Source organism: Heterodontus francisci, chromosome 46 (genome assembly GCF_036365525.1).
Source record: "Heterodontus francisci isolate sHetFra1 chromosome 46, sHetFra1.hap1, whole genome shotgun sequence".
NCBI lineage: Eukaryota > Metazoa > Chordata > Chondrichthyes > Heterodontiformes > Heterodontidae > Heterodontus > Heterodontus francisci.
Window position 1 is genome coordinate 21,841,787 of NC_090416.1, and position 18,452 is coordinate 21,860,238.

The following is an 18,452-nucleotide window of genomic DNA, read 5'->3' on the forward strand; positions in this document are numbered from 1 at the left end:
TGCCTCAAGGCCCTGTGCAGCATGCCTCATCCAAAAGGATCACCTATTTTGTTGCTTCACACCAGTGTGCTTATTATGAACTTTTGGGATTCTCCTCCGATTCCCAGGCCAGGATTTATCCATTAGTATCTGCTACTCGATTCCCATCCCTGGTGTATAACCTGTTCAGTCATTGATCAGGTGAACGCTCCAAAACAGTTGTTTACCTGTTTGGTCATCACTAACCTCTGCCACTGATCCCTCCTCGTCCAGGTGGCCCCCCTCGGCTCAGGCCTCCTCGACCTCTCATTCCACCTCGTTTCAGTCCTAACCGTGGAACTCCACCACGCCCTCGGTTTGGACCCTGACCTAAGGAAAACAAATATACACGTTACATCAATAAGGCCGCCTCCATGCCGCACTTTCCAGCCATTTGCTTCAGGGAGCCTGAAATTTGACTAAAGATCACCAAAGGAGCCACCACAAAAGTATTGGAGGTGAAGGCAAGAAAGCTGAAAAAGTGAAAGGAAAGATCCCAAAAAAAAACCTAGGGTGTGATAGTCAAAGGGTACAATTTTTTTTTTTTATAAACAATTATTACAGCACCCCTGGGAGAACGAGGGGGCAAGGACAGTTGTCACCACAGAGGAAGGGAGATGGAGAAACTGAATGCACAGGACTGATGAGAAGCCACACCAGGTGCAGAGAAAAAAGAGATGGATATAAATAATGAGCCACACTCAGCATACCACATGAAGGCAGGGAAGGGATACAGAATGTTCCCAGCTGGCCACCACTCTCTGCCTGGCCCTTGATCTTGAACAAGAACAGGATGTCAGGGATACTTGAAGCGCAGCAGCAAAGGTACTTCTATAGAATCTTGGTTACACCATAATTGGAGTTCCTGTGAACAATTCTGGGCGATTATAAAAAACATATAGAGGCACTGGAGAAGGTGTAAAAAAGATTGATGAGGAAGATATAATTTCTCAGTCTGGTATCAATCAGGAAAGATTGAATTGGCTGCGTGGGGCTCTTTTCTCTAGAAAAGGGAAGATTGAGGGGGACTTAAAAGAGCTCATCAAGACTATTAAAAGGTTTGATAGAGTAGATGTAAAGATGTTTCCACTTGTGGGGGAGAACAGAACTAGGCGCCATATAAATATAAGATAGTAACTTATAAATTCAATAGGGAATCCAGGAAAAAATTCTTTACCCAGAGTAGTGAAAATGTCGAACTCACTACCATAAAAAGTATTTGAAGCAAATAGCACAGATACATTTAAGGAGAAAGCTACCAAGCATTATTAGGGAGAAAGGAATAGGAAGATATGTGATGTTAGATGGAGAACATGGGAGGAGACTCGTGTGGAGCATAAACAAGGCATGGATCTGTTGGGCTGAATGGCCTGTTTCTGTGCTGCAATATGTAATATTATGTAAAAGGAGGTTGGAAATCTGGGCTGGCTCCTCAAATAATGCAGGTCGAACCCCTGATGACTTGACTGTCTGTCAAGAGCTGGACCTACCTACACTTCCTCCCCATCAGGAGACACTGAGGGCCAACAAGGGCAGAATAGCTGTCTTAATGCTAATGCTTTATATAGATGCTCATTTTTGATCATCTTAACTCCCTTTCCAACAATGTCCTGGGCTGCTTCTATTCTCACAGAGAGTAAGTTGCAGGCCTCTCTGGGGTCCTCATTCTCAAAGCTACTCTCTAAATAATATTGTAGGAAAAGACATGCAAGGTAGGAAGGCTCCAAGTTGCATTCACAGACTATGTGGACTTAGTAGTAGGGGTGTGACCACTGGCCAAGGTGCTCCTTGGCTGGGGAGGGACAGCCAAATATTCCTATTGCTGTTAACGGACATTAAGTGTGTGGTTGTAGTGACACCCTGTGGCCAAACATTCATCTGCACATGAAAAAAGGCCATGTGAACAAGCTAACATTTGTTGAACTTTACCACAGCAAGAAGTTCATGCATTCAGAAGAGGAAAGAAAATAGAAATAAAAAAACAAATCAGTGATCCAGTACAAAAGCAAACCAATCATCTCAAGTCTGCCAGTATTTTTCTCCAAGCACACAAGGCCCAGTAATTCTATTTCAAAATTTACCACAGTCTATTTCTATTCCTTATTTTTACTCAAAATATATTATTTTGCTGAAATACTGCAGATGCTGGAAATCTGAAATAAAAACAGAATGTGCTGGACAAACACAGCATGTCAGGCAGCATCTGTGGGGACAGAAAGAGTTAACATTTCAGTGAGAGGGGGAAAAGGAGGGAAGAACAAAAGGGAAGGTGCGTGATAGGTCAGAGGATAAAGGGACTACGGAGAGTGTTAATGGCAGTCCCTTTGCCTTTTGTTCCATGACATCTGTCATTTAATCTCTGCTGCCCTCCGCCCGATCACACACCTTCCCTTTTGTCTTCTTGACCCCCTTCCCCCCACTTCAATTGCTCAAAGCCTCTTTCTAACATTTGCCAGTTCTGATGAAAGGTTAGACCTGAAACATAGGAACAGGAATGGGTCATTCAGCCCAACGAGCCTGCCCAGCCATTTATTATGATCATGGCTGATCTTCCACGTCAATCCCCTTTTCCCCACACTATCCTCATATCCCTTTATGTCATTTGTATTTAGAAATCTGTCAACCTCTGCTTTAAACATACTCAATGACTGAGCTTTCACAGCCCTCTGAGGTAGAGAATTCCAAAGGTTCACAACTCTCCGAGTAAAGGAATTTCTCCTCATCTCAGTCCTAAGTGGCTTCACCCTTATTTTGAAATTGTATCCCCTGGTTCTAGACTCCCCAACCAGGGGAAATATCTTACTTGCATCTACCCTATTCCTTTAAGTATTTTGCAGGTTTCAATGAGATTACCTCTCATTCTTCAAAACTCTAGAGAATACAGGCCCAGTTTCCTCAACCCCTCTCTAAAGGACAGTTCTGCCATCCTGGGAGCAAGTCTGGAGAACCTTCGTTGCACTCCCTCTATGGCAATAATACCCTTCCTAAGGCACACAGTACTTCAGGTGTGGTCTAACCAAGGTTCTATACAACTGAAGTAAGACTTCGCCAGTCCTGTACTCAAATCCTCTTGCTATAAAGGCTAACAGACCATTAGCCTTCCTAATTGCTTGCTGTACCTGCATGTTAGCTTTCAGTGACTTACTGACGAGGACACCCAGGTCCCTTTGTACATCTACAATTTCTAATCTCTTACCATTTAAGAAATACTCTGCACATCTATTCCTCCGACCAAAGTGGATAACCTCACATTTTTCCACATTATAGACCATCTGCCACATTCTTGCCCACTCAACAAGTCTGTTCAAATCCCCTTGAAGCCACTTTGCATCTTCCTCACAACACACATTTCCACCTAGTTTTGTGTAATCCGCAAACTTGGAAATAGTACATTGGTCACCACATCCAAATCATTGATATATATTGTGAACAGCCAATATTTCTCTCTCCAGATACTACCAGACCTGAGTAATTCCAGCACTTCCTGTTATTTTATACATTCTGCTGTTTACTCCTACAATCTCTCAATTCTCAAGGCAAGTTCCTATACTCGTCCCCTCCCCATCAGAATGATAAACATGAAAATGGAAACGCTGCACTCATACAATAAGTGCGACTTTTCTGCTGACACTAAAACATTGTTTGGCCAAAGTATGAGGGCTTCACATAGTTGCTCCTGAACTGGGACTGATTGGTACCACCACTAAGAAATGGAAAGGTGTTCCGAAAACATTCTAATTGTAATGTGTCCAATAATGTGAGGAGGACGTTTCCGATATCCAACATGCCACGCTCAGCCTATCGCTGCAACCGCAAAACTTTCAAGTTGGTGACTAAGTAATCAAACAACACAATTCCTGAACCTGATCGAGCACCAGATGCCCTGCTCAAACACACCCGAAACTCCGGCGCCAAGTTCCCTGCTCAAACACACTCTTTAATGCAAGAAGCCTTACAGATAAGGCAGATCATGGATCGGTACATGGGATTGAGATATTATAGCTGTTACAGAAACATGGTTGAGGGATGGTAGCTCAATGTTCCGGGGTACCGATGCTTCCGGCGTAACAGAGGTGGAGGTAAGAGAGGAGGGGGAATTGCATTATTGATTAGGGAGGACATCACGGCAGTACTTAGGATATCCCAGGGGGAACGTCCAGCAAGGCCATATGGGTAGAACTTAGAAATAGGAAAGGGGTGATCACTTTGATGGGATTATACTATAGGTCACCCAATAGTCAGAGGGAAGTGGAAGAGCATATATGTAGGGAAATCACAGATAGGTGTAGGAATTATAGGGTTGTAATAGTAGGTGATTTTAACTTCCCTAATATTGACTGGGACTGCCTTAGTGCTAAGGGATCAGATTGGGAAGAATTTGTTAAGTGTGTCCAAGATAGTTTTCTGAAGCAGTATGTGGATGGCCCTACTAGAGAATGAGCGACACTCAACCTCCTCTTAGGAAATGAGGATGGGCAGGTGGTTGATGTGTCAGTGGGGGAGCACTTTGGGACCAGTGACCATAACTCTTATTAGCTTCAAGATAGTTATGGAAAAGGATAGGACTGGTCCTCAGGTTGAAGTCCTAAACTGGGGGAAGGCTAATTTCAATGGCATCAGACAGGAACTCTCAAACATTGAATGGGAGAGGCTGTTTACAGGTAAAGGGGCGTCTGGCAAGTGGGAGGCTTTTAAAAGTGAGATAGGAAGAGTTCAGGACCAGCATGTTCCTGTTAGATGGAAGGGCAAAGCTGGCAAGTTTAGGGAACCTTGGTTGACAAGGGATATTGAGGGTCTGGTCAGGACAAAGAAGGAGGCATATGTCAGGTATAGGCAGCTGGGATCAAGCGAGTCCCTCGAGGAGTATAGGGGATGCAGGACTACACTTAAGAAGGAAATTAGGAGGGCGAAAAGGGGCCATGAGATTTCCCTGGCAGATAAGATAAAGGAGAATCCTAAAAGATTCTATAAGTATAATAAGAGTAAAAGGGTAGCTAGGGAGAGAGTAGGTCCCCTTAAGGATCAGTGTGGTAATCTATGTGTGGAGCCACGGGAAATGGGCGAGGTCTTAAATGAATACTGCTCGTCTGTATTTACCATGGAGAAGGTCATGGAAGCTAGCGAGTCCAAGGGAGGGAACATCGATATTCTGGAGCATATCAACATTACAAAGGAGGGGGTGTTGGAGGTTTTGAAGCAAATTAAGGTGGATAAATCCCCAGGGCCTGACCAGGTGTATCCTAGGATGCTATGGGAAGCAAGGGAGGAGATTGCTGGGGCCCTGGCAGAGATTTTTGTATCATCGTTAGCCATGGGTGAGGTACCGGAAGACTGGAGGATAGCAAATAAAGGCACAACATTCAAGGGCAGCAGGGATAAGCCAGGGAATTACAGGCCAGTGGGCCTTCCATCAGTGGTGGGAAAGTTATTGGAAGGGATTCTGAGAGACAGGATTTATATGCATTTGGAAAGGCAAGGTCTGAATAGGGATAGTCAGCATGGCTTTGTGCGTGGGAAATCATATCTCACGAATTTGATCGAGTTTTTTGAGGAGGTGACCAAGAGGTTTGACAAGGGCAGGGCGACGGACGTTGTCTACATGGACTTTAGCAAGGCCTTTGACAAGGTCCCGCATGGTAGGTTGGTCCGGAAGTTTCGAACACATGGGATCCAGGGTGAGGTAGCAAATTGGATACAAAATTGGCTTGGTGATAGGAGGCAGAGAGTGGCAGTGGAGGGTTGTTTTTCAGATTGGAGTCCAGTGGTGTGCCGCAGGGATCGGTGCTGGGCCCTCTGTTGTTTGTCATATATATTAATGACTTGGATGTGAATGTAGGGGGCATGATTAGTAAGTTTGCAGATGACACTGAAATTGGTGGTATAGTGGACAGTGAAGAAGGTTGTCTAAGGTTACAACAGGATATAGATAAACTGGGAAAGTGGGCAAGGGATTGGCAAATGGAATTTAATGCAGACAAGTATGTGAAGTGATGCATTTTGGGAAGTTAAACCAGGGCAGGACATTTACAGTGAATGGAGGGCCCTGGGGAGTGTTGTTGAGCAGAGAGACCTTCGGGTGCAAGTACATGGTTCCCTGAAAGTGGCAACACAAGTAGACAGGGTGGTGAAGGCGGCGTGTGGCATGCTTGCCTCATCGGCCGAGGCATTGAGTACAAGAGTTGAGACGTCATGTTACGGTTGTACATAACGTTGGTTAGGCTGCATTTGGAGTACTGTGTGCAGTTCTGGTCGCCGCACTACAGGAAATATGTGATTAAGCTCGAGAGGGTGCAGAAAAGATTCACAAGGATGTTGCCTGGTTTGGAGGGCTTGAGTTATAAAGAGAGATTGGATAGGCTGGGTCTGTTTTCCCTGGAGCGAAGGAGGCTGAGAGGGGACATGATAGAGGTATATAAAATTATGAGAGGCATAGATAGGGTAGATAGCCAGAGTCTGTTTCCCATGGTAGGGGTGACTAAAACTATAGGGCATGGATTTAAGGTGAGAGGGAGGAGGTTTAAAGGGGATCAAAGGGGTAAATTCTTCACACAAAGAATACTGGGTATCTGGAATGAGCTGCCTGAGGAGGTGGTGGAGGCAGTAACAGTCGCAACATTTAAGACTCATCTGGAAAGGTACTTGAATGAGCAAGGCATAGAGGGATATGGAAATAATGCAGGCAGGTGGGATTAGTATAGATAGGCATTATAGTCGGCATGGACGCGGTGGGCCGAAGGGCCTGTTTCTATGCTGTACGGCTCTATGACTCCCGAAACTCCAGTGCCAAGTCCCGTTTAAACACACTTCTAACTCCAGCGCCAGGTGCCATGCTCACACATGCAACTCCAACGCCATGTCCCTGGCTCAAAGACACCACAAATGCCAGCACCAGGCCCCCCGCTCAAACACGCCACATACACCAGCAGATCCCCTGCTCAAACACAATCAATACAATTATACACCAAGGTTTTTTTTTTTAGGAGCAATTTACACAAAATATCTTCCCATTATAAAACCTAGAAGTACAAACACAGAAGTTACAATACGGAAACAGGCCGACTGGCAAAAAACCTACTCTTAAGGTGTGGATCAGCAAGTAGAATATGATTTTAGCAGTTATTTGGATTTAGCAGCTGGAGGCTGGGTTTCCCATGGCTCGGGAAACCCTCCAGCTAAAAGATGAGAACTAACACATCCAGCAGGTAAGTGTTTTTGAGGCAGCGCTTATGTGTGCAGGAGCAAGGGTGTGTGCTCCCCTCCACCCAATGTCTCTCCTGTTATGATCCTGTAGTTTTTTGGGGGAAAGAATGCAGTGTGCCTTTAAGGCTGGAAAAGGAGCAGTACTGCTTTAAGGCAACAAGCTCCAGAGACTGAGTCAAAGAATGCATTCTGGTTGCCCTGGGATACAGCCACGAAGAGACTGAGGATCGAGAGATACATTGTTGCCGATTGACATTTGAAACTAGTTGGAAAAACTGGCTTTTGAGACACAGTAAACAGAGACAGACACAGACTGTCAGCCAGCATATACTGAAAAAGAGAGCTCTCTCTCAGTTTATTTAAACCCTATTTATTATACTCTCAAGCCAGATTAATTTCTTAAAAGAAAATAACCAATTCCTTTGACTACTGAATTGTAATTGTTGAAATTCATCGCTGGGAAAGAGGAGCATCAATTCAACTGCTGAATTAGACTACGGACTGTTCTACTGTTGAAGAACCTTTTTTCTTCCCCCATCGGACGGCTATGAGGACTTCAAACAACTGTGGACTGTTCCACATTGAAAGATTTCACTTCGGCAGGAGCGTTAATATGCAAGGACACTAATTTTTCTGTTTTAAATGTTGTTTATATCTTTGTAATGTTTAAGAATTTAGTTTTTCTAATTAAACAGGTAATTTGTTGATCTAAAGACACCTGGTTTGGTTAGCCTCATTCGGTGGTTAATACATGGTACAATTTGGCTGGGTTTTTCTTTAACTTGGAAAGTTTAAAATATAATAGGCGACTATGGAGGGACGGGACTGTATCAACAGTGTGTTTCTCCCACCACTATCAGAATTGCATATTTTGATTGGGGGCTTTGTCTTGAGCGGTCGGTCGTAACACTCCGCTTACTATCTAATGTCTCTGCCCCCCTCAACCCCTGCAATGTGATGTCTCCTCTTCCCACGCACCCCCCAGATGAATGCCGTTAAATTTATCAGGATCTCTGCATTTCTGAAATCCTTGGCTGCTGGTAATCACTCCGGTCTTCCTGCAAATATCAGGACAGAACTCAAAATACTTAACTGCCTATGTGATGGCCCCCATTTAGTCAATAGCCTTGCTGGGATTTGGAAGGCAAAGAAAGGACAGAGGAATGAAAAGTAAAATAGGGTCTTTAGTTGGAGGGGCCAAGGCGCAAGAGGTCCCAATACCCGTTTAAAAAAAGATTCTCTGTCCACAGACATGATGTATGGCTCTAATATTAGGATTAGGACAGTGACTGCAGCAATGAAAGACAAGGACCAGTACTTATGTAGTGTCTCCCACAGGCTCAGAATGTACCAAATATTTCACAACCAATCCTGTAATTTTGAAGTGTAGTCACAGATGTAATGCAGCAAAACGTACATCGGGGTCATTCTGAGTCTACTCCAATTTCCATCATTCAACCTGGGTTCAGTCCACACCAACTGAATTCAGAACGCTCATCCATCCTGGATCACATGACCACCCACTTATACCTAACTTATTACACAGTAGACAGTTCTTCATTACCATCACAGTGCCACCTACCTCTGAGAGGAAGCCCTCCTCTTGCACTTCCTCTTCCACCACGACCAAGACGCATACCTCCTCTTGGCGATCCCCGACCAACAATTGGTCCTCGTGCCAGAGTTCCCACCGGTCGTCCCAATCGTGCTTGGATATTGCTCTTACCTAGACGTTGTTTCAGACTCTTCTGGGCCATAAAGTTACAAAATTAACATTTTGAATATGGAAATATTCCAAGATTTACAATCACACACAAGGACGGCGAGTGCTTTACAAGACAGGACAATGCCTATAAATACAGTTTCATATGCATTAGCAATAGACATGCGCCCACTAAGTACCAACAGCCAAGAGCAAGCAATCATGTGACCTCAGCTGGCTCTGGCACCCCAATGCCAATTGGGGTGAAGTTTGTTACCTCATCCCTGTTAGTCATCAGAATCGAGCCACGTGGTAAAATATGTTGTCCTTTTACCCTCATTTGTCCATATATCCATGGTCACCCTCCAATGCAATTTAAGCTAAGGAAAACTCCTTTTTTCTCTCCTTTCTAAATGGTGACGGTCCAAAGAGACAAAGTAACACAAGATGGCCATTTACCCCCAAGCCTGTTGCACCATTCAATGAGACGTGGCTGATCTGTGAACACCGTATATCCGCCTTTGTCCCATATCCCTGAATACTTTAGGATAACAAAAATCCATCAATCTCAGATTTAAAATTTACAATTGAGCTCGGATCAATTGTTTGCAGCAGAGAGTTCCAAACTTCTACCACCCCTTTGCGTGTAGACGTGTTTCCTAATTTCACTCGCGAGGTCATGCTCTAGGTTTTTTTTCACTATGTCCCCTATTCCTAGGCTCCTCAACCAGCGGAAATAGTTTTTCTCTACCTAGCCTATCTGTTCTCCTCAATACCTTAAAAACTTCGACCAAATCACCTCTTAACCTTCTAAATTACAGGAATATAGCCCTAGTTTGAACATAAAAACATAAGAAATAGGAACAGGAATAGGCCATTCAGCCCTTTGAGCCTGCTCTGCCAATGAGATCATGGCTGATCTACTTCAACACCATTTTCCTGCACTATCCCTGTATCCTTTGATTTTTTTTTTAAGTAAGTGGAAATCTACCAATCTCAGTCTTCAATAGACAACGACAGAGCCTCCACAGCCCTCTGGGGCAGAGAATTCCAAAGATTCACCACCCTCTGAATGAAGAAATTCCTCCTCATCTCAGTCCTAAATGGCCTTCCCCTTGTTCTGAGACTGTGACCCCTGGTTCTAGATTCCCCAGCCAAGGGAAACATCCCATCTACATCCAACCTGTAAGAATTTTCTAAGTTTCAATGAGACTGCTCCTCATTCTCTACAGAGTTTCGATGAATACAGGCCCAGTCTATTTAATTTTTCCTCATAGGACAACCCCTCCATCCCAGGAGGGAGTTTGGTGAACATTCGTTGCACTTCCTCTACTGCAAATAAACCTTACCAAGGCTCTATATAATTGCAGCAAGAGATCTTTACTCCTATACTCAAATCCCCTTGTAAATAAAGGCCAACATACCATTTGCCTTCTTAATTGCTTGCTAGCATGTTAGCTTTCAGTGACTCATGAACAAGGACACCCAAGTCTCTTTGAAGTTCAACGCTTCCCAGCCTCTCACCATTTAAGAAGCACTCTATTTTGTTTTTCCTGCCAAAGTGGATAACCTCACATTTCTCCATATTGTATTCATCTGCCAAATTTTGGCCCTCTTAGCCTCTCCAAATCCCCTTGAAGCATCTTTGCATCCTCACAACTCACACTTGCACCTAGTTATGTGTCATCTGCAAACTTGGAAATATTACATTTCATCCCTACATCCAAATCATTGATATAAATTGTGAATAGCTCGAGCCCAAGCACTGATTCATGCTAGTCATTAGTCACAGCCCGCCAAGCTGATATGACCCATTTATTCCAACTCTGTTTTCTGTCCGTCAACCAGTTCTCAATACATCCCAGTATATTCCCCCCAACCTCACGTGCTTTAATTTTGTTTATTAACCTCTTGTGTGGGACCTTATTAAAAGCTTTCTGAAAATCTAAATATACCACATCCACCAGTTCCCCCTTATCTATTCTGCTACCTGCTGGCACACTCTTAAGTTGGCAATCACTGTCCCTGCCTGCCGCACTCTGATCATCATTACCTTTATTGCTAGGTTGATCTATTGCCTTGTCATTTCCCTTCAATCTCTCCTTGCAATTTAACCCTTGGAGTCCAGGCATCGTTCTGGTAAACTTATGCTGTACTTCCTCCAAGGCCAAGATATCCTCCCTAAGGTGCAGTGCCCAGAACAGCTCACCGTATTCCAGATGTGGTCTAACCAGGACTTTGTATAGCTGAAGAATGATTTCCTACCATTGTAATCTAATCCTCTGGATTGGGGAGTTCTGGCAGGGCATCCAAGATCCTATTCCAGACGGCAAAACCAATTCCGTGCACATGAGAGTCACTGCCAGCCTTTCCTTTCCAATAGAAGATATATCCCCCTGCTTGCTCCTTCAGCTGCCCCTCCCTAGGAAGATGGGTCTCACTCAGGGCAGCGATGTCAATTTGGAGTCGGCAGCTCTCGTGAGACGATTGCAGTTATTCTTTCCATACGGTCACTTTTGATATTATCCATGAGTGTTCTAACATTCCAAATTGCAAAATTTAAGTTTCCTTTCTTTGACCACCAAGATGGTGATCCATGGGGCACAGTTCCCCAACCAGGACAAAGTGGAACAGCCTATTTTTAGGGCACCTTTTCTAGCCCCCTCCCCATTTGGGATGAGCAGAGGGTATACTACAGAGGACTACTCAGTTACAAATGCTGCTGCCCAAAGACGCCTCTGTCCCAACACAGGTATCCAAAGACCTCATGCATCGGCCACCTGCGCACAGATTCTTGACGAAGGACTCCCACGTTCAGCCCTGTCCCCTTCACCGATTCTCCACTGCCATAGGACTTGGCAAATATACCTGGTAGAAGCCTGCGTATGACTTTGTTTAACATGGGGACCTTGGGGCGCCGTCATTGGCCGCGTGATCTTGTTGGATTGGTGGTCAGATTTGGGTAATGTGTTGAATCACAATGACCAGGACCACCTTGCCGCTGCAACCTTCTTCCGCCTCCGCAGCCGGTGAGACGCAGAGTCTTCCTTCACCTGTTCAGCCGTTGAGAACTTCTGATCAAAGTCAAATTAAATACAATGGAATAGTTGAGGTCCCAAAGCAAGACACCACTAGTCACATCTCGTCAATTAGAGCACCTGCCCATTAGCCCTACTCTTCGCCTCTTGCCACTCAGCCAAATTCCTAGCCAGGCCAATAATTTTCCTTCAGTTCCATGGGCTTCAACTTTACCTGTCTCTATCAAATGCCTTCTGGAAGGCCAAAGAAATATCATCGACAGACATGCTGCAGGATTTAGTTTATATTATAGTACTGTTAGAACTTAGTTGTCATATCCTTAAGTATTTTGGTTAAAATTGCAACAACCACAAAAGCATGATGGATAAGCTCAGTTGAATGTTAGCTACAGTTCTGTACAAGTCATGTTGAGAAGTGATGAAAAGGACTATTTCAGACCATGTAACGATCCTTTGTTTAAAAGTTGTTAGAATGTGGATAACCCCAGGGAGGCTGTTAGGTTTTTAACTGGTTAAAAAACTGTAAACAATCCCTGCCTGGCCATGAGGCTGTGAAACGAGATAAGCGCATATCAATTTCATCAAGTGGCCACTGTGGTTGAATAGCCATAGCAGGTTGGCACCGGACCAAGATCTGGCCTTTTGTGAAAGAATTCATCGAGTCAGGGAAGCTCAAACCACCCCACTGCCACTGAATGACAATGACTTGAACCAGAGTCGAAGTACCATCATGAAAGGGCAGTTAGGTAACGACTGACTAATCAGATGAACAGAAATGGGTTTTACCCAATATGGCACAGAACCAAGCTGAGAAAGGTGTATAAAGTAAGAACTCTGAAAACCCCAGAAGCGCACATCATCATCAAGCAGAAATCAGAAGATAGACTTCAATCAAAAGACAAGGCGCCGCAGTTAAACGGAGGTCAAGGAGCTGTGTTCCATCGTGAATGCAACTGCTGACCACTGCCCTTTGCTAAATATCACCATTTTGTGCTTATTGTGGAAAACTTCATAAAGTCTGAAGCTTATGAAAACACCCTTATATCAGTGTGGTTTGTAGCGAGTCTGAGCTGTAAGACCCATTTAGATCTCTTCTCCCAACTTAGACTGTAATTGACCCAAGTCTTACAATCAAATTAAGGCAAACCCCAGATGTTACAATACCCCATCCACTACTTTCATCACCTCTTCAAAAAATTCAATCAGCTTTGCCAGCCACAACCTACACCCTTTAGAAATCCATACTGGCTCTCTGATGAGCTGAAAATTTTCAAGGTGTGCAATCAGGCTATTATCGACTCCTGCAATTTCCTGACAACAGATGTTAGGCAAACTGGTTTAGAATTCCCTGGTTTCCCTCTGTCACCTTTCTTAAATAATAGAGTGAGATGTGTAATTTTCCAATCTAAAAGGAACAGTTCCCGAGTCAAGAGAACTTTGGAAGATTATAATTAGAGCAGCTGCAAGGTTCTCACCTACTTCCTTTAAAACCCTGGGATAGAAACAATCTGATCCTGGGGATCTGTCACTCTTCAGCACTATTATTTCTACAGTACTGTATTTTGTTTGCGTTAATTTTGGTGAGTTCCAGTCCCGGATTCAATACTAGATTCCTTGGGAATTAGGGATCCATGTACACAGGTCATTAAAATGTCACAGAACTGTCATGGACAGATAGAGAAAATAATCAGAAAGCCCAACGGAATGCTATCTAGAGGACTAGAATACAGGGGAATAGAAGTTAGGCTAAAGCTACATGAAGTTCTGGTTAGACCATACCGAGTACCACACCGTAGGAAGGATATACTGGCCTTGGGGAGTGCAGCATAGATTTAACAGAATGATACCTGGACTCCAAGGGTTAAAATAGATTGCAAGAAATTACAAACTAGACAAGAGCAATGGAACTCTCTTCCACAAACAGCAACTGATGCTAGGTAACTTGTTAATTTTAAATCTGAGATGGACAGATTTTGGTTAACCAAAGATATTAAAGGCTATGAGGTAAAGGCAGGTATATGGAATTGAGTCCCACATCAGCCATGATCTCACTGAATGGCGGAAGAGGTTCAAGGAGCTAATTAGCCTATGCCTGTCCCTATGTACGACAGCAACAGAACTGTCACAGAAAACCTAACAAATGAGAGAACTGAACCCTTGTTCTACCAATCATCAATCGCAGGATGGCATTCCATGACACAGGTCCCTTCAACTGGAGACTCAGTGAAGATCAGAATAATGAGTTTCTGTCAATCAAATAAATTAGAACTACTGACAAAACATATGTCTTTGTCCTATGAAATATTGATTAAGTTGCAGAAAAAGACATGGCCCACTTATCAAAACCATTTGGAACTCCAGCTACTCTTCACTCAGCAACCAAGTCCCTCGCCACTGGAGCTCAGTGCTCAACAAGAAGCTTAAACTTTCATGTTGGGGAAATCCCAGGAAATGACTTTTGTGCAATACATACACAAGAGATTCTAAAATTCAGAATGAAACCATAAAACAGGGGCCCACCACGAAACATGCAAATATATCAGTGCACCATCACCCCGGAGATTAACCATTCCTTGTGCACAGTTTGCTCCATCAGCAGGAAGCAGCAACTCACCAAGCTTTTGACAAATTAGCTGCATTCTTTTAACATGTTGAAAAATACTGAGCATGTGCCAATCTTAAGATTTGGGTGATAACGAAAAATTTTTCAGATGCTATTTAAATGTTAAATGTCTCTACTCCTGGACTTTCATCCCATGACAGACTGTGGAAACGATGCAACATTACCATTCAGTTTAAGAAAACTTGTCAGAAAAACACATCTTAGTATCACAGACTCTTGCAGCACAGGAGGCCATTCGGCCCGTCATGCCTCTGCTGGTTCTTAGAAAGAGCTGTCCAATTTAGTCCCACACTCCAGCTTTTCCCCCATAACCCTGCAAATTTATTCTCTTCAAGTACGTGAGAAATTGCCTCTCGAAAGTTCTATCACCCTTTCAGGCAATACGTTTCAGATCATAAGAACCTTCTGTGTGAAATAACTTATTTCCCCTCCCCTTTTTAAAAAAATCTATGACCTCTGGTTATCAACCCACTTGCCAGAGGAAACAGTTCCACCCCACTCACACTATCAAAACCTCTCAATTTTGAATACCTCTACTAGGTTTTCCCCTAATCTCAGCTCCAAGGAGGGCAATCCCAGTTTCTCCAATCCTGCCACATAGCAGAAGTCCCTCATCTCCAGTTTCATCCTGGTAAACCTTCTTTGTACCCTCTCCAAGGCCTTGACATCCTTCCTAAAATATGATACCCAGAATTGTACACAATACTTCAGCTGAGGCCCAACCAGCGATTTGTAATGGTTTAATATGACTTATTTGCACTCAATGTCCTTATTTACGAAACAAAGTATCCCATATGCTTTCTTAACAGCCTCAATTTACCAGCCACTTCAAGGATTTGGGAATATGTACCTCCAGATCCCTCTGCTCTTGCTTGTCCCTTCAAAATAGTGTCATTTGGATTATACTGCCACTCCATGGTGTTTCACCAAAGTGCATCGCTTCACACTTGTCCATGTTAAATTGCACCTGCCATGTGTCTCACCAGTCTGTATGTCTTTCTACAGTCTGCTACTACCCTACTTGCTATTAACTACATTATCAAGTTTGTATCATTCGCAAACTGTAGTCCCTATACCCCAAGACCAGGTCGTATTCATATAAAACAAAAGCAATTATTCTAATACTGAACTCCAGGGACTCAACTACATACTTCTCTCCAATCATAAAAATATTTACTTGCCACTACGCTCATCCTCCTATCCCTTAGCCAAGTTACCATCACCCCTTTAATACCATGTGCTATCTCCCAAATGAGTTTACGTGATATTTTATTAAATGCCTTTTGAAAGTCCACATATACATCTATTGCTCTACCCTCATCAATCAGATTAGTCAGTAGTCTCTTTTTGAACAGGGTGTTAACATTTGCAATCCTCCAGTCCTCTGACACCATCCAGATATCCAAGGGGGATTGAAAGAATGTGGTCAGAGCTTCTGCTGCTACCTCCACCCTGGCTTCCATCAGCAACCTATGATGCATCCCATCAAGACTGGTTAACTTTAGAGTAATGCCAACCTATTTATAGCATCTCTGTTATATTTTTACAAGGAAGTCTGTACAAATTTACAAGATGAAGTACGCTCCCTACTGGGAGAACATCTTTCACTCACTGAATCTTTATCATTCTGAAGGTTCAATTTCTCCTCAGTTTAAAATAGAGCAATCTTTTCCTTCAATAGAATTTGATCACAGTAGGGAGGAGGAATCACTTTGCATTCAATGGAAAAATAGTTCCACACTGGTGTTTTTTTTTGTGTGTTTAGTTTCCCATGGAGTCAGTAACCTAAAAGCACATTTCCATTAGGAACAGTCTGAACATAGATATCCCATTGGGTTATTATTCTCCTTAACCTGACTTATAAACTAAAAAATGTAATTCATCACCTGGGTGAGTTTCAGAGCATTTCCATATGTTACGTTGCTATAGGCATCTGCAATCATGGAATATAAAGCATTAAAATCCAGTGGCTCCCAGGAAAATAATATGATTCACCATGAATACAGTCTTCAATTCCCCATAGGAACTCCTGCCATTTGAGCACAGCTGAAAGCACGGTCACCATACAGTTCACTCCAAAGACGGAGGGAATCAGTAAAAGGTGCAATCACTCAATAACTCTTATACACAGACTAGGATCTGCTAGCACAACGATCAGAAGTGGAGGAGTAGATCGTTTGAGCACACATCGCCGGAGAATGGTGCATACCATGGAAGTCAGGGAAGTGCGGACAGAAGAAATACCACTGGGAAGTCGTTGCTCACCTGCTTCAGCTTGAGAGCAGCTTGGACAGAGGGCCTGTTCTCCATCTGCTGCGCCAATCGGCGGTTTCTGGCACTTGCCAGTTGCTGCTGCTGCATCGTTGCTCGAATGCTCACTGTTGGAGGCTGTTTGTTCTTCAGCATGTTGGTAAAGCTTCAAGGTTGAACAGAGTGGTTTAAACAGGTTTTAATACACACAACTCAAAGGCAATTCGAGCCCCTCAGCTATGGTGCCCCAGTTCCCTGTGAAAACCTCCTTTCAGTATAGAGAAATGTGGCACGTTTTGTTGTTGTTAAAATGTATTCATTCCCCTGTGAGTCTGGGATTGCAACCATTGCAGACTGAGTTATCAGAGAAATAAAGCTGCAAACATTTAGTAGCAGAAGGAAAGCATGATGAGAGCATGTACAGAGTTAGGGACAACAACTGGTTCAAGGGAAAAGAGCAAGGTAATTTGAAGAAAGGACTGAAACAGTTATAGCAATAGCAGAGAAGATTAAAAGAAATACTGAAAAAAATCTACTGATCACCCTCACTCATTTTGGACGCAGGCTTCCCAAAAACCAAATTGTTGCAAATTCTACACGAGGGATAGGATATTTAAAATTTTGACACTTAGCTTCTGCATCTTACATACAACTCTATACGTCCCATGTGACTTGTACATCAGCTGCTACAGTCACCATTTCCAACTGTCAAGCAAAAGGGGAATTCTCACAAACTTGATCAACTTCAACAAATACAGAGCAGCAATGTCACATCTCAACCTTTCAAGATTAAGGGAAATTTACAACCATTTAAATATGAAACCAACTGTTTAACAAGATCACTAAACCAATGCTAAAAACAAAACTAACCAGAGAGGGAAATCCCTTGCACCAACAACCAAAATGGAGACAATGCTTCTCAGTACTGGAATACAGCGACAGGGCAGTTCCCAATGGCTCAGGTGGTAAGCTTAGCTAGGGAGACCACGATAGTTCTAGGTTAGGAAAAACTGGACATGTTGCCCCCCCGATTAAATTACTGGAATTATTGGAAATAAGGCAGTATGAATATAGGGGGAGCACAGAACTTGATTTAACTGTAATACACTAGATAGAACTTAGGAGCATATGAACAGGCCATTTGGCCCAACTGGCCCTTTGCTGGTGTTTATGCTCCATAATTCTCCTCCTACCCTTCATCAAACCTCATCAACATATCTCTATTCCTTGCTCCCTTGTGTTTATCCAGTTACTCTTATATTGCACATTCTTCAGTGCCTTTGCATCCTTCTTATAATAGATCAAAACTGTTCACAGCACTCCAGGGTGGCCTAATCAAGGTTCTAGACAATTTCTCTGCTTTTCAAATTTATCCCTCTGCTTTGCTTCTTTTATGGTCTTATTAACTCGCATCACTACTTTTAGCAATTTGTGTATCTGCACCTCTACATCCCTCTGCTCCTCTACTCCATTTAAACGCTTATTTTTGAATGGCCTCCTTATTCTTCCTACCAAAACACACCACCTCTCACTTACCTACACTGACACTTATTTGTCAATTAGAGACTCAATTTACAAGTTTATTAACGTCTTCCTGTATTTTGTCACAGTCCTCCTCTGT

The 18,452-nt window shown here is 43.3% G+C and overlaps 1 protein-coding gene across 4 annotated transcripts in view; it reads right to left on the minus strand.

Moving 5' to 3' along the window:
* Positions 1-18,452, minus strand: part of chtopa (chromatin target of PRMT1a) — a 105,838-nt gene that overhangs the window by 16,683 nt on the left and 70,703 nt on the right. For 3 of the 4 annotated variants that reach the window (XM_068022794.1, XM_068022791.1, XM_068022793.1), the window contains 3 exons: positions 16,847-16,997; positions 8,801-8,966; positions 226-348 (listed from right to left, as the gene is read on the minus strand). In XM_068022794.1, the coding sequence (XP_067878895.1) occupies positions 226-348; positions 8,801-8,966; positions 16,847-16,997 (440 nt within the window). The remainder of the gene's footprint in view (positions 1-225; positions 349-8,800; positions 8,967-16,846; positions 16,998-18,452) is intronic. The other variant, XM_068022792.1, reaches the window with a different exon arrangement.